At 38.8% G+C, this 16,054-nt stretch overlaps 1 protein-coding gene across 2 annotated transcripts in view; it reads left to right on the top strand.

Annotated features, from left to right (window-relative positions):
• Nucleotides 1–15,363, top strand: part of mapkbp1 (mitogen-activated protein kinase binding protein 1) — a 119,810-nt gene extending 104,447 nt beyond the window's left edge. Inside the window, exons 27-30 of one of the 2 annotated variants that reach the window (XM_056477701.1) lie at nt 226–515; nt 5,734–6,756; nt 10,124–10,209; nt 10,340–15,363. In XM_056477701.1, the coding sequence (XP_056333676.1) occupies nt 226–515; nt 5,734–6,756; nt 10,124–10,209; nt 10,340–10,594 (1,654 nt within the window). In that variant the 3' untranslated portion in view covers nt 10,595–15,363. Of the gene's footprint in view, nt 1–225; nt 516–5,733; nt 6,801–10,123; nt 10,210–10,339 lie in introns of those variants that run through there. The other variant, XM_056477700.1, reaches the window with a different exon arrangement.
• The last annotated feature ends 691 nt before the right edge of the window (nt 15,364–16,054 follow it).

Genomic DNA, 16,054 nt, shown 5'->3' with positions numbered 1-16,054 from the left:
TTTAAGCCTTAGCTGGATATTTCACTTCACTTAGAGCTGTGTTACACACTACATGGAAGGTCATTTTCAAAAACCCATAATATGGGCTCTTTAATTTTGACTCATTATTTCTGAAAACAAGACAATATATTTCCTTGTCTAGAAAATTCTTCCTGATTTCACTGATCAGAGAAAACATTAAATGACCAAGCCCTTGCAGTTGACCGTGCTTTCTTTCCTCACCAGAACTGCATTCCCATTCCCCTCAAACAAAAACAGTGACATTAAAACCGCCAGTGGAGTAGTACGGCCCCTCGTCTCAGAAGTGCGGCCCCTCATGGAGAATAAGAGTCCATTCAAACAGCAGGAATCCCAGAGCTCTGAGAGGTCATCATGTCAGCGTTTAATCCAGAAGAAACGCACACCTGTGATGGACTCCCGCAGACTAATCAGCCCTGTCGCTAAAGCGGCCGCAAATCACAACAGTTCTGCAGGCATGAGGAAAGCTCAGTCCATCCACAACATCTCCTCTGAAGGTAAAGCATCCATGAACTTGTAACTATCAGTGTTGAGGGTAACACATTACAAGTAACGTGAGTAGGGATGCAATGATTAACCGATTTCACTATTAACCGCTCTTTATTTTATCATTGTTAATTAATCGTAAAGGCTTCTCAACAGCGCGTTTCTGCACAGAACAAAGCTGCAGCAACTAAATGAAGTTATGCCAAATGTGCGCTAGTTTAAATTATAGAGAGGCTAATAAGCAAGCACACTGGATTAACTATGGCTGAGAGTATTAACTAAGGGCCAATCACAAATCGCATCGCATCGCATCTTTACCATGCACATTTTGGGAGTGATGCGAACGTGGATCGCACGCCAGGTGCACCTAGTTGAAAGAATGCCGCGAGCGCACCATGAGTCACATGACAAAAACTAGATCGATCAGCTTCATACTTTGTATGAAATAAGCACATTTCTACTCAAAAGAGCAAAAAATATCATATGAAAAATACCAAACAATTTTGGAATATAGTTGAACAAAAGCGCTTTTCAGGCAGAGGTTCAGCAGCCTTTGAATACATTTGTTAATATGTAGCTTAGATTTATATTAGACAAATACAATTTTTAAAATGTATTCTTATATATATATATATTTATATTTATTTATTTATTTATTCATTCATCATTTTGTAATTTTCAGTGTAAAATTATTGTATTTAAATGCCAAAAAACCTTTCACTAATTGTTAAGAGAAATGGACTATTGTTTGTTTTTATTATTATTTTGTGCTGTATTATTTAGTTACTGAGCAGCATTAAATAACACTTTAAAATATAAGGAGTTTTCATGTGATTTACTAAACTAGTAGTTTTGAAATTAATGAATGCATAATAGTCGTGATGTGACTGTCATTATTTCTATAATCGTACAACCAACTAAAGGCGAGTTAAGTAATAATATTCTAAGTATTAATGTATACTTGTATTAAGTAACAATATTCTAAGTATTAATGTATACTTGTATTAAGTAATAATATTCTAAGTATTAATGTATACTTGTATTAAGTAACAATATTCTAAGTATTAATGTATACTTGTATTAAGTAATAATATTCTAAGTATTAATGTATACTTGTATTAAGTAATAATATTCTAAGTATTAATGGATACTTGTATTAAGTAATAATATTCTAAGTATTAATGTATACTTGTATTAAGTAATAATATTCTAAGTATTAATGTATACTTGTATTAAGTAATAATATTCTAAGTATTAATGTATACTTGTATTAAGTAACAATATTCTAAGTATTAATGTATACTTGTATTAAGTAATAATATTCTAAGTATTAATGTATACTTGTATTAAGTAATAATATTCTAAGTATTAATGGATACTTGTATTAAGTAATAATATTCTAAGTATTAATGGATACTTGTATTAAGTAATAATATTCTAAGTATTAATGTATACTTGTATTAAGTAACAATATTCTAAGTATTAATGGATACTTGTATTAAGTAATAATATTCTAAGTATTAATGTATACTTGTATTAAGTAACAATATTCTAAGTATTAATGGATACTTGTATTAAGTAATAATATTCTAAGTATTAATGTATACTTGTATTAAGTAATAATATTCTAAGTATTAATGTATACTTGTATTAAGTAATAATATTCTAAGTATTAATGGATACTTGTATTAAGTAATAATATTCTAAGTATTAATGTATACTTGTATTAAGTAATAATATTCTAAGTATTAATGTATACTTGTATTAAGTAATAATATTCTAAGTATTAATGGATACTTGTATTAAGTAATAATATTCTAAGTATTAATGGATACTTGTATTAAGTAATATTATTCTAAGTATTAATGGATACTTGTATTAAGTAATAATATTCTAAGTATTAATGTATACTTGTATTAAGTAATAATATTCTAAGTATTAATGTATACTTGTATTAAGTAATATTATTCTAAGTATTAATGGATACTTGTATTAAGTAATAATATTCTAAGTATTAATGGATACTTGTATTAAGTAATAATATTCTAAGTATTAATGGATACTTGTATTAAGTAATAATATTCTAAGTATTAATGGATACTTGTATAAAGTAATAATGTTCTAAGTAATGAGTAAAGTAACAAAAATAAACTTCGAAATTATGTAATAATTGTTTAGTTTCTTTTTAAATAATGTAATTAAATAATGTTACTTTTTAGTTTAATTAATTAACCTTTAAAAAAAATAGGAATTGCTGAAGTAAAATTAACATAGTTACATTGAATCACGCACTCATTGTGAGAATTTGCTCCCCCGCGAGAACAGACAAAAATGAAGATGGCAGGCCAGAGCCTTAGATTACAGCAATGGAATTTGTCTCATTATTTTAAATGCATCAAAGAAAAAAGCAAATGGAGGTGAAGGTTATATAGTGCGTTTTTCATTGCAGAGCTCGTCTATTAAAAAAAAGAGGAAACAAACCCCCTGAAAGTTCTGAAAGACATCAAGCCTCAGCCAAGAAAGAGTAATGGAAAAGTAACTCAAAAGTAACAGAACGCATTACTTACCATAAAAAGTGGAACTAGTTACTTTTTTAATGAGTAACTCAGTATTTGGATTCATTTTTAAAACATTTTCAGTCATTTTTAAAACATTTTGGAGCACAAAAGAGTTCTTGGAGCTTCATATGGTTACAGTTGAACCATTAAAGTCACATGGATTATTTTGAGTGTTTTTGCTTACTTTTCTGGACTTTGAACGTCTTGTGATTGTTGCTGTCTGTGGAAGATGAGGGAGCTCTCAGATTTCATCTAAAATATCTTAATTTGTGTTTTAAAGATACGCGAATGTCTCGGGTGATTGAAACAACATTAGAACAATCAACTACAAATTGTACATTTTTGGGTGAATAAATACTTCAAGCATTATTTTCAAGTATTATAAGTATATATAAAAGTATCATAACTTTAATAATGCATTACTTACCATAAAAAGTAACTAAGTAACGCAACTAGTTACTTTTTAGGAGAGTAACTCAATATTGTAATTCAAAGTAACCTTCCTCAACACTGGTAACTATTGAATATGGTGATAGAGTAATTCACATTCAGTGTTTATGATACTGTTTTGTGTTAGTTGCACTAGTAGACCTAGCCTCTAAAGTATACAGAAAATAATATAGTGTTGTTTTTAAGAAAGGTTTTGATTCATAAATGTGTGTGGTGTAGGGATCAAGTAATACTTGAAGGATTAGTTCACCCAAAAATAAAAGGTCTGTTATTATTCACTCACACCCATGCTGTTTTAAAGCTCTGAGGCCTTTGTTCATCTTCAGAACACAAATGAAGATATTTGGGATGAACGACAATGACCAAGGACGAAACAAGACGCAAAACACTTTTACCAGTCCCGAAACAAATTTACAATTACAGATTCCTTAGGGAAAGGGAATGTACCACACAACGGAAGTGACGCGGAATATACCACACACCGGAAAATATCAGCTCATGTGCGACTTTGTAGACACAGGTTACCATGAGTCTACAACTATAAAAATGATGGTTTGACCAACTGCAATAAAACATATTTGAGCTATTCTGAGAAAATATCAGCGTGAGAGTGTGTAGAAACATGGAAACAATCAAAACACGGAATATGTTGACTGATAAAGATATCGAAACGGCCTTAACATGAAGACCTGAATAGCTCAGTTAGATAGGTCGATTGATGCTGGCACTGAACCATTTGACTTGGGTTCGAATCCCGTTGATGACATGTCAATTATTTATTTACATTAATTTTGGTTATAAATTGTTCTGCCACACAAATATTAGTAATCAATAATGTTTACACTGACACTGACACCAAGTATTAAGAATATTTATTTGGTATGGGCATGTTTTGTTGCTGTGAAAAAGTGAAGAACCTGCCAATCTGCAAACGTGAATAGTTTACATCTGGAAAAGGGCACCAGTTAACACGGACACCAGTTAAACCGTAACACCGGCTACATTCAATTTATTTTTAAGAGTCCTCAAACAGATGTTTACACCGGGTAGACTTGACATCATGTCCAGGATTACAGCGTACGAGTGGCCCTCGTTAAAATATTGAACACATTGATGCTGTATGTCTGGTGTTTCCATTTGGTCTGCGTCCTTTAGAAACTCCAAACACCGACCACACGCAAAGCAAAATCGCGTTATGCTGCTCATATGTTTGTCACAAAACGGGCAAAACAACTCTGGACAGCAGTCCATGTTCGTTCACCATAAACTTTATTTACATCATGTACTCCACAGCAGGAATTTAATGTGCTCACCACCAACGGCAACACTTTTCCCCGCGTCAGTCCCGGTGTGTGGTACATTCCGAGCCACTTCTGGTGTGTGGTACATTCCTTTTCCGTAAAGAATCTGTAATTGTAAATTTGTTTCTGGACTGGTAAAAGTGTTTTGCGTCTTGTTAATTTTTTCTAAAATGTAAATTTGTTTCGTCCTTGGTAAAATAGTTTTTCCTACGTAAATGTGACTTATGATAGGTAAAAATGTTTTTCAAAATGTAAATTTGTCTCGAGCTTTGTAAAAGTGTTTCGCACTTTGTAATGTTGTTTTGCACTTCCCGACCACCGTCGATAAGGGAGACATTGGTGAATAAAGTCATTTAAATGTTTTTTTTTTTTTTGGCGCACAAAAGTGTTCTTGGAGCTTCATATGATTACAGTTGAACCACTAAAGTCACATAGATTATTTTGAAAGTCTTTTTGGTTACTCTTCTGGATGTCTTGTGATTGTTGCTGTCTATGGAGGATGAGGGAGCTCTCGGATTTCATCTAAAATATCTTAATTTGTCTTGTGATGATGAGCGAATCTCTCAGGTGATTGAAACGACATGAGAGTAATTAATAACAGAACTTTCATTTTTGGCTGAAATAGATTTTTAGCCTGATTTGTTTGTTCTGCGAAAATTACATGCAGTTTCAGAAAATCTGTAGTGTATAAGGTACACAGACTCACACTTTAGTGTATTATACATACTCCGCTTTTCCCTGCTACTATTTACAAAGTCAGCCCGTGAGTGATGTAAAGTAAAAAAATTGTAATGTTTTCCAACATTATGTTGCTTCGGTGCCTTTTCTCTGTAGTAAAAATTAACTACATGTATTTGCTAAAGCTAAAAATAACTCGAAGGCTCTTTGTTTCACAACAGTTTTCTCCCTCTTCTTAACAGCTGATGCGGTTCAGACATCCAGTCTTCCTTCTAAGGAAGTTCATCCACAGCCCCAAGCCTCTGAAAGACCACGGCGTTCCCTTCCCACCGTCCCGCTCATCAGCCCCACGTCTGCCCTGCAGAGGGACAACACCACCACACCTACCAAGTTAAAGGCACGTTCCTACATGAGTCCCACCACTAGCTCGATGGCCAAGATCTCCCGCTCTGCTTCTATGGGCGACAACTTGAATGTTGTAGAAATAGGAGAAGACACAGGATCTTCAGACCGGGGTTCTTGTTCGGACTCTTCCAACTCCCGAAGCTCCTCACAGAGCAAGCCAACCACTCCTGTTACCCAGCAGGTCCCTTGCCCTAATACTTCAACCTCTCCATTTCCAGGCCCCTACACTCCTCATGCGGCAGTCGTACCCACGCTGAGTGCTGGCTCTGGAAACTCTTCCTCTAAAGGTTTCCAGGTCAAACTGACTGGCAGTGCTCGACCCCTGCTCCATATAGACATACCCAATCCTCTTCCTGATAAACCCTTCTTATCTTCCCTCTCGCCAAGCAGCAAGAGCCCCAAGGTTGCACAAAAAGAGCCCTTAAGTAGAAACCCATCGATGACTCCTTCAGCAGTTCAGATTCCCAGCGGCATCATTCAGCCAGTCGCAGCTGTTCATTTGAGCCCATCTGAAACCCCAGACCAGATTGAACTCAGTATGGTGCTTGTTCCCAGTCAGACTAAAAACTTAACAGATGTTGAACTTCAACCGGATGCAGAGCCAAATAATGAGGATACTTCTGAGGCGGAGTGCTCTCCCATGAGCCAGTGCAGTCTTCTTCAGTCTTCATCAGGAGCTCAACACTCAGGTTTGCCAGGACACCAGTCTTCCCTCACTCCATCTTCTGTTTTGCTACGTCTTGGGCTGTCTAAACACTTTTTTACCAAAGGGCTCTGGCCTCTCTCACCTTCCACGTCTTCCATCACTTCCTTCATCTCTTCTCCACCCTCTCCATCCATTAACCATTACCATCTGCAGGGTGAGGCATGCTCTTACTAACACTTTTACATTTGCCCTTTAAAGTGGTGGTGCTCAACAAGTTAAGGGACCAAGTTGGCATGCTTGCTAGTAATGTATGATCCTTAAAGGATCACCTGTAATGCAGTGTGAAAATGTACCGTATGCGCATACCACACTTAACATATGATGCTTTTCCACTGCATGGTATTGCTTGGGACCGCTCACTTTTGGCAGGTTTTCCAGTGTGTATGGTACCTATTACATGGTATTTTTCAGTACCACCTCATCAAATATTCCAGGTGAGCTGTACTGATACTAAAATGTAACATGTAAACCATTCAGATTACTGATTGGCCAGTGAAAATTGCCATTACACGCTACACTGCTGCTAAGCAGTACTCATTGTGACACAAGAAACCAGTATCACCACAGCCAAAGTTGTGATCGCTGAATGATCAGGACTAAAAATGTCTATGTCGTAGTCAATAGACAAAATACAGACATTCCTTTTGTTAGTAGCTGAGTTGTAGATCTAGTAAAAAAAATTGATGGGGGGGGACACAAAATGAAAAAGTTTCTCCGAAATTGCTAAGCTCTTGGCTACCAGTAGCTACCACGGTTTGCGATGATGTCATGGCAGTAAAGGCAGCTTAACTTTGAAGCATCTCTATAGTCCCACTTATGTTGAAACAGTACTAAATTACAGTGGCAAGTGTGGAAACACCTGCTGCAGGTGAGCACTTGCATTGGTGAAATAATCAAATTTTGAGTATGGGTTACTACACTTGTCTATCACATCAATCACCCCATTTAATTAGGGCTAGACCTAAATTAATTGGACACACCTCGTATATCCATTTCTGCTTCTGGAGGACTGCATTTATCTAAGGCAGGGGTGGCCAATATTGGTCCTAGAGGGTTACTGTCATGCAGAGTTTCGTCCCATCCTTAATCAAACACACATGAAAAATATCAGCTATGTCAGGGTTGCTTGAAAATTACAAGCAAGCGTGTTAGGGCACACTCACACTATACTATCCAAACCGTGCCCAGGCGCGTTTCCTGGTTCGTTTGAGAAGTGTGAGCGCAGTTGGCCGGCCCTGACCCGGTTGGAAGAGGTGTGCCAGAGCCCGGTTCACTTGGGCTTTGGTGCGGTACGCTTGTAGTGTAAGTGCAAAGTGTGCCTGAGCCCAAAACTGAAGACGAGACATGACTTTTAAGGGACTTTTTCATTTGGATTTTAAGCATTCTTAATTTTCAATGAACGTGAACTGTCGTAGTTTATTAAAGACGCAAACCCCTCGCTGCACGTCAGCTGCACCTTCAGCAAACCTCCTAATACCTGCAGCACGAGGACTTTATGATTATTTATGAGCGTCAAAAGTGATTGATCTGTTTGGTGAATTATTTGACTGTGTGTCGACTAAACAACTAAAATGATATAACTAAAGAAATGATGTGCTGAGCGAGAGCACTTCTATTCTGTTAAAATGAACAGCGCATCATCAATGACGTAAGCTTGCCTTGGCTCGGATGCAATGTGAGTGCAGGCCGTCGAGGGAGAGGTGAGGGAGGACAAGCGTGCTTCAGCACAGTTCAAGACAACTGTATATAGTGGAAGTACACCCTTATGGCCCGTTTCCATTGAGGGTACGGTACGGTTCGGTTTGGTACGCTTTTATGGCCGTTTCCACTGTCAAAAAGCGTACCGAACCGAACCGTACCGTACCACTTTTTCGGCACCGTTTCGAAAGTGTACCAAACACGAGAAAGGGTACCAAAAGGCGGAGCCACACACGCAGCTGAACGCTATTGGTTTACAGTGAGGCGTCATTTGCTTACGCAACAAGCCAGAATGAAAACAAAAAACCCGCCATGTTTGAAATACACAGCCGAGAGATTATAGCGGAATTATAAATACATATAATAACGAGTCATGGTCGACCCGGGCTCAAACAAACCTTGTCGTCGTCTGGAAGAACAACCACAAAGCCAAGAAGAAGAGCAGATTTACCCTGTGCCCTGTAGTTTTTTCTGAGCCAGTCTGAGGCGCGAGCGGTTTCGCTTTCTTGCTAGCGCTCGCGCGCGTCTAACATTATATCTGAAATAACAAACTTCTTGAGCTGATGATAATAACCTGCGCTTGATTATTGACGTGCTTTTAAAACCCGATCCTGTCAGACACTGACAAACGCGAGAGTGAAGCGTGAAGAAACAAAGGAGAAGCCGGAAAAAAGGAGCACGTTATTTTTCAGCAAACATGAACAAAATGCCATGTATAACTAACTTATTATCTTCACATTTCGGACTAATAATAACGGGAATGACGGAATTACTCTCTAACAGAGGCTACATGTGCTGCTGAAGATTACAGACACAGATGAGAGGTTTTCACTGACTGTAGGCTATAATTTGTGTTGATTTTAAACCTAAATACGGGCGAAATGTCTGCTATATGTAGTTTTTCTGTAGTTGGTAACATATCGGAGACTGTAAGGGGCTGTATGTGTTTATATATGTTCATTTATTTAGTTATTTAATATAATTACAGACGATACAGTAGGCTGTTTCGCACTGTCTTTGATCTGCAGTTATAATCAACTCATGTTCATAGAAAGGTTAGTAATAAACATTTCTACACAAGTGTTTACATGTATAAAGCATCTGTTTTGTGAGAAGCACTTCTCATATGATATGTAAGTGACCCTTACAGCTTTATTGTAGACATTTCCTCGAGCTAGAATGACGTCGACTGAAACTTTCTGTCATACACCACGCCCACCAAAAGGGTACCCTTCTTAGTGGAAACGCAAGCCTGATAAAGGTGACCCGTACCAAACCGAACCGTACCGTACCGTACCAGTCAGTGGAAACGAGCCATTAGAGATGGAGTGAAACTCTAAAGCAGGGGTGCCCAACGTTGGTTAGTTTGTTTTGATCAGGGTTGGAGCTGAAGGTAGATCTCCAAGAACAGGATTGGTCACCCCTGTTCTAAAGGAATTTAACAGTGATCCAGGTCCATAGTTGCCCAGTCCTGCTTTGGAGATAAGCTGTAACCCAAGTTAAATAAACATGAAGGTTTATCAAGAAGGTTGACTTGTGTGAAATTTGGCCTAAATACTCACCGATCAGTCATTAAATTCTCATCCTGTAAAAGTATTTTTATGATCAATCATTGTCCTCAATTTTAATGGTTTGGGTTGCTGTTGGTTAGGAACAACACAAGATATCAATCCATGCAATACTTCTTTGAATCACTTTGTGTTGAGTACCACTGCTCAAAATCACCTTTGTCTAGTTTCAATTTTATTCTATGTCAAAATTGTACAGTTTTGTTTGGTAAAACACAGTATGACTCCTAACAGAGCTGCATTTCTTGTCTGCAGATACATCTCTCAGCGTGGATGCCTGTAGGGTGGTTGCCAATGAATTGCAGAACAGTTTTAAAAGAGCCTCCCACCTCTACAAAATGGTAGGTTATCATCTGGCCGCATTTGCATGTAATTGCAGAGCAGGGCTGCACTTCAGCCCACACGTCTGCCTAAACTGTTATGTGCGGGCGACTTGAATCTAACTTTGCATATGTGTTGTTGCTCCTGTAGCTAAGCAGTTCCACCGACTCCAGCGAGGAGCAGCAGGAAATGTCTCGAGTGCTGTCTGAAGCGTTCGAGGCCATGAGAGATGAGCTGAATTGTCTGCCACCATACACTCCGCCAAAATCGCCCAGTGCTAATGCTGTGCACACTTTAGCTAACAGCGAGCCAACACTGGGTGACGACAGGACACTAGCCCTTCTGGAGCAGTACTCCAAACTGCTGCTCAGCGCCGTAGAGAAGAGGATGGACAACAAAATCTGACCACTCCATACAGATACCAGGATATCAAGCCATTTTAGATAGCGAGGAGCTTTTAATAAAGAAATTAGAAAGAAATTCCACTATCCTACCTCCCTGTTTAGCATGCTACTATGGCAGCAACACGTCCCTCACTTTTTCCTCACCTCTTCGCAAAATTTCCTGCCCTGCTACTAGAAACGTCATGGTGACCTAGACGTCATCGAGGAAGAATTGGATATGTCCATTGACCGCATGGTACAGAAAAATGGATTCAACAGTCAGACGTTTTATATACACACACAATATTTTGATGTTGAAAACAGTAGTTGAGAGAAATCTCCAACAAACGTAATCTATTTGAACACTGGGTTTGATATTTTAAGACAACGATCAGCGCTCTCTTTCGAAGGGACAGGTATCCCTAGAAGTCTTATCAAGGTTTGTCACACTTTGACCTTTTATTATAGAATGATTTTTTATATATTGTATGTTGTGTTTGTGTTGATACTCTCAAGTTGAATTGGGACGTCGGGGGTGTGTATTTATTCTCATCTGATAGGTCAATGAGTCGCACAGAAGCTCTTCAAAGCGTGTTTGTTGTACAGTGTCAATCTTCTGATTCCCAGTAGTTTCGGTTGGGTGAAAAATCTGGGAGACTTTTTGAAGGATGAATTGGAATCGCTTTTATTTGCAGGACTTTTTCTTTTGTATGTACTTGAATGGTAACTGTCTCATGGATACGGGTGCCTTAATCATGACCAGCAATTTGTTTGAAGGAATAAATCTGGCGTTTGTAATTCAACCAAGCTATATAATCGAAACGACCAGTGATTTCTGGATGTTATAATTGATTCATTCCAGGTTGCAATTGGTGACTGCCATAAAAACACTGAATTGACACTAAAGGCTGATTGATGCCTCATTCACACTAGCAGTGACTTTGTAGCTGCCTGTCGCTCTGGGAGTGATCTGCCGCTAACGCAGGTCAGTGTAGGTCTATAGCACGGAGAATACAACCGGCCTCTGAGCGAGCTGAGAGGATTACGTAAGCTCCACTGGTGCTCCTATTGGTTGTCGCTCAAGAAAGTCACTCTTCATTTGCATAAAGTTGAAGGATTCTCAACTTTGTAGCATTGCTCAACACGCTCACCTGATCACCAGCGGTCGCTGTCGCTTATGTAGACAGAGGTTGCAGGAAGTCCCTCACTCTGTTGAAATGAACAGTCGCTTGTCACTTTGCTGCTATGAGTCGCTCGTAGTGTGAATGAGGCTTTATACTTCTGCGTCAAGCGCAGCCTTCACATGGTCGCAAAGCCCTCGCCGTGGCTGATGCCGACGCTGATGCGCACCTCTCAAAAAAATGTAACTACACATCTCAACGACGTGTAGCACAAACTCTGTGATTGGTCGGCTTGGTATCGATGATGAGTGTGGGCAGTGCTGAGATCTGCAAGCCCAAAGGAGCAAGTGCTTACAAGTGTGGAGTCTCGTGAAGGAGCTCCAGGTGGAAACTTTTGTTTTGTGTTTGCCTTATGATTTAAGTTGTTGCACGTCTGCCGGTTCCCATCTCCGAATAAACGAGTTTTAGCTACTTGCAGAGTATATAAAAAACAAAACACCCCCAAAGAAACTCAACACAGAAGAACATAAAAACCTACTGCCAGCTAGTGTTTTGGAGTTGTTATTGCAGAGCAACACAAACAGCGCACAGAAGTATAAAGGCTAGTTTACACTTCTGTGTTGAGTGATCGACGTGAACAAAGGTGCATGCTTTACGCACTGCCGTGCATTTATATTTCTGCATGCTGTTTGTGTTGCTCTGCAATAACATCTCCAAAACTCTAGCTGGCTGTAGGTTTTTATGTTCCGCTGTGTCGAGTTTCTTCGCTGGTGTTTTGTTTTTTCTGAATGCTACCTTAATGTACAAGTAGCTAAAACTTGCTCATTCAAAGGCAGGAACTGGCGGGCATGCAACAACTTTAATCATAAGGTAAACACAAAACAAATCTTTCCATCTGGAGCTCCTTCACGGGACTCGACACTTGTAAACACTCCAACAGGTTCGCTCGGCTCTCGGTCCCGCCTGCACTCATCACTGCTACAAAATTAAGCAATCACAGAGCTTAAGCTATGCGTCATTACAACGTGTAGTTACATTTTTTGAGAGGTGCGCGTCAGCGTCGGTGAGGGCTATGCGTCCGGCTCAGCCTTCGCGTGGTCATATCGCTCCCGCCGTGGCTGACGCGAACATGAACCTCTTAAACGACATGTAGCGCAAGCTCTGTGATTGGTCGGCTTGGTAGCTGTGATGAGTGTGGGTGGTGCTGAGAGCTGCAAGCCCAATGGAGCGAGTGTTTACAAGTGTGGAGTCCCGTGAAGGAGCTCCAGACGGAAACTTTTGTTTGTGTTTACCTTTAGGATCAAAGTTGTTGCACGTCTGCAGTTTCCTGCCTCTGAATAAGCGAGTTTTAGCTACTTGTACAATAAGCTAGCGTTCAGAAAAAACAAAACACCCGTGAAGAAACTCGACACAGAGGAACATAAAAACCTGCTGCCAGCTAGTGATTCGGAAGTGTTATTGCAGAGCAACACAAACAACACACAGAAGTATAAATGCACGACTATGCAGAAGGTAGGCACCGTAGGTTACAGTGATCACTCAACAAAGAAGTATAAACCAGCATTCAAATGCATGGCTATGCGCAAGGCAAGCGTCATGGGTCACACCGATCACTCGATGCAGAAGTATAAATCAGCCTTAAGAAAGATGATGCAATGGAAAAATGAAAAGAAAAGTTTCTTGAACTTCTGTGCACAAATTATGAGAAAAGTTTACATATTTTCCAGAGCTTTTGGTTTTGAAAACATCGTCTTTTTCAGAGTGCTTTCCAGTGATGACTTCTTAAAGGTTTGTTTTTATTGTTATGTCATTTACTCTAAAGCAAAAAAAAGGTCATTCTGTAATCCACAACCCATCTTGCTCCTTTCTGTTTACCGTAATTCTGTACAGCGAGACACTTGTTTGTCATTAAGCTTAAATCAACTGATGAATAATGTTAAATGTACTGTAACTTCCTATATAGATGGACCTGCACATATTTTCTAGTGTCCAGCTCTGCTACTGATGATCCCGAGCTGAAGCGAGGTGTACGCTGTACGAATTTGGGATATTAAACGAACCTTGAATTTTGATTCGATCGCATAGATCGGACATGCTGTTTGAAAAGGATAAATGTGAGAACGTGGCATGATTGATATTGTACGCTTTCAGTTGTCACCAAAGATCATACAGTTGATGTCATATAGTTGCCTTTTATACAGGGTCATACTGTAAGATCTGGCAAAATATGGATTATAAAATGGCACAGTGTACACCCAGCTTAAATCAACACTGCAACTAGTTCAGTCCAGCTGCAACTTGCCTGGTGCCTGAGATGCATAAATTATATTTACTGACTCGAATCTTGAATCTTTTGACGATTATTAGATTTATTAAAGGTGTAGTTCAGCCAGAAATTGAAGAAAAATGCCTCATTTATTTTCCCTCATGTGGTTTTAAACTGGTGGCATGGTGGCTCAGTGGTTAGCACTGTCACCTCACAGCAAGAAGGCCACTGGTTGGATTCCTAACTGGGCCAGTTGGCATTTCTGTGTGGAGTTTGCTCTCCGGGTGCTCCGGTTTCCCCCACAGTCCAAACACGTGCTGTAGGTGAATTAGATCAACTAAATTGGCCGTAGTGTATGGGCGTGTGTGTGAATGAGTGTTTCCCAGTACTGGGTTGCGGCTAAAAGGGCATCCGCTGTGTAAAACATATGCTGGAATAGTTGGCGGTTCATTCTGCTGTGGGGACCCCTGATAAATAAGGGACTAAGCCGAAGGAAAATGAATAGTTTTAAACCTCTGTTGAACACAAAAGAAGATATTTTGAAGAATGGTAGTTGATGGCACACATTGACCTCTATAGTATGGGGTAAAAATTACTATGGAAGTCAATGGGTGTGCACCAACATTTTTCAGAACATCATCTTTTGGGTTTACCAAGAAACTCAAATAGATTTATGAACAAATGCGTGAGTAAATGAGGGCAGAATTGACATTTTTGGGTGAAATATCCAAATATTAATATGTAAAATGTGCAATTACAATCAAATGCAAATATATACCACAATACTACTATACTCAATTTCACCAATGGCAGATTGCACTGGCAGTTTTGTAATAAAAGGAGTTTTGTGTATGCAGAAAAAGCTCTTATATGCCATCTCATATGAGATAAGTGCTATGGCTTTAAGTGAGACTGGAAATGCATGAGATGAAATCAGTTTATATATGCCCAAACAGACTTGCTTTATCTATCGAGTGGGCTTCAGTGATGTAGCAGAAATGAAACCGTACAGTAGGACTTTATCAGTAAGAGAATCAGCATGAATCCACATCATATGCATGCAGAACGGCAGAAATTAGAGATGGCTTTCTGAACTAGAATGCATGGTTGTATGCTTGACCAGCCCATCATGCAACTCTTCAGCTTTCAGCATTTTTTATTTTCTCTGTGGTCAGCGGCTTTGCTTTTTTTAAATGTAACTAATGGTCAATCGATCATGACGTAGTCTAGGATTACAGATGGACCAGTGGTTCCTCAGACTGTTTCTTTTTGGAAACTTTTGTCTCACCTTTTGCTCCAAACCGAAGTCAAGTGTTTCTATTCTCAGTGTTTCTACAAGCTATCATCTGAAATCTCTTTCTCAGAGAAGTCAAACAAATAAAAATGTATTTATTACATGATGAACTGCATTGTTTTTTTTATATCAGGGTCTCTGCAGGTTTCAAGTCAAATTTGAGACTTTTTTTTTAAAGACCATTATAAATTAAATTTCAGACTTGGGTTAAATGCTATTTTTTTTTGAATGGCTCAATCAGTTGAACAAAAGTTTATTCGGACATTTCTAAAACATAAAATCTTAGCGACGTATTTTAAATAATGTTAGGGTGAAAAACAAGCAAACCCTAGTTGTATATATACAGATTTTTTTCAACATAACTTTAAAGAGCCCCTATTATGGGTTTTTGAAAATGACCTTCCATGTAGTATAACACAGCATTACGTGAATAAAAACTAAATCTGAGAGAGTACCGTGTTTAAAACTATGGATTGTTTAACGAAATAGTGGAATTAATGAATTGTGTTGTGTTCGAATCTTTTGCCTGAATGCGTCGATACGGTACATCACCAAATATGTAGTGCCGGATCCGGTAAAACGTGAATGTGCCTTTCCCTTCAGACACTAAGCAGAGTGTGGGAGATCATGGGACTGATTATGACACGAAGATGACGATCACTGACAGATGGAGATTCGGCTGAGGGGAATAAAGGGTTAAAGTTCATTTTCACAACAATACCACAGTAAAGCCAACCTAGTGCTGTGTTTGTTCCTATCATTTTTTAGATTTTTAATACAATAACCTACGCTGCAACGCGG

Source organism: Danio aesculapii, chromosome 17, assembly GCF_903798145.1.
Source record: "Danio aesculapii chromosome 17, fDanAes4.1, whole genome shotgun sequence".
NCBI classification, from domain to species: domain Eukaryota; kingdom Metazoa; phylum Chordata; class Actinopteri; order Cypriniformes; family Danionidae; genus Danio; species Danio aesculapii.
Note: the sequence above shows the minus strand (reverse complement) of the source record. Positions and strands in the feature narration are given on the sequence as shown.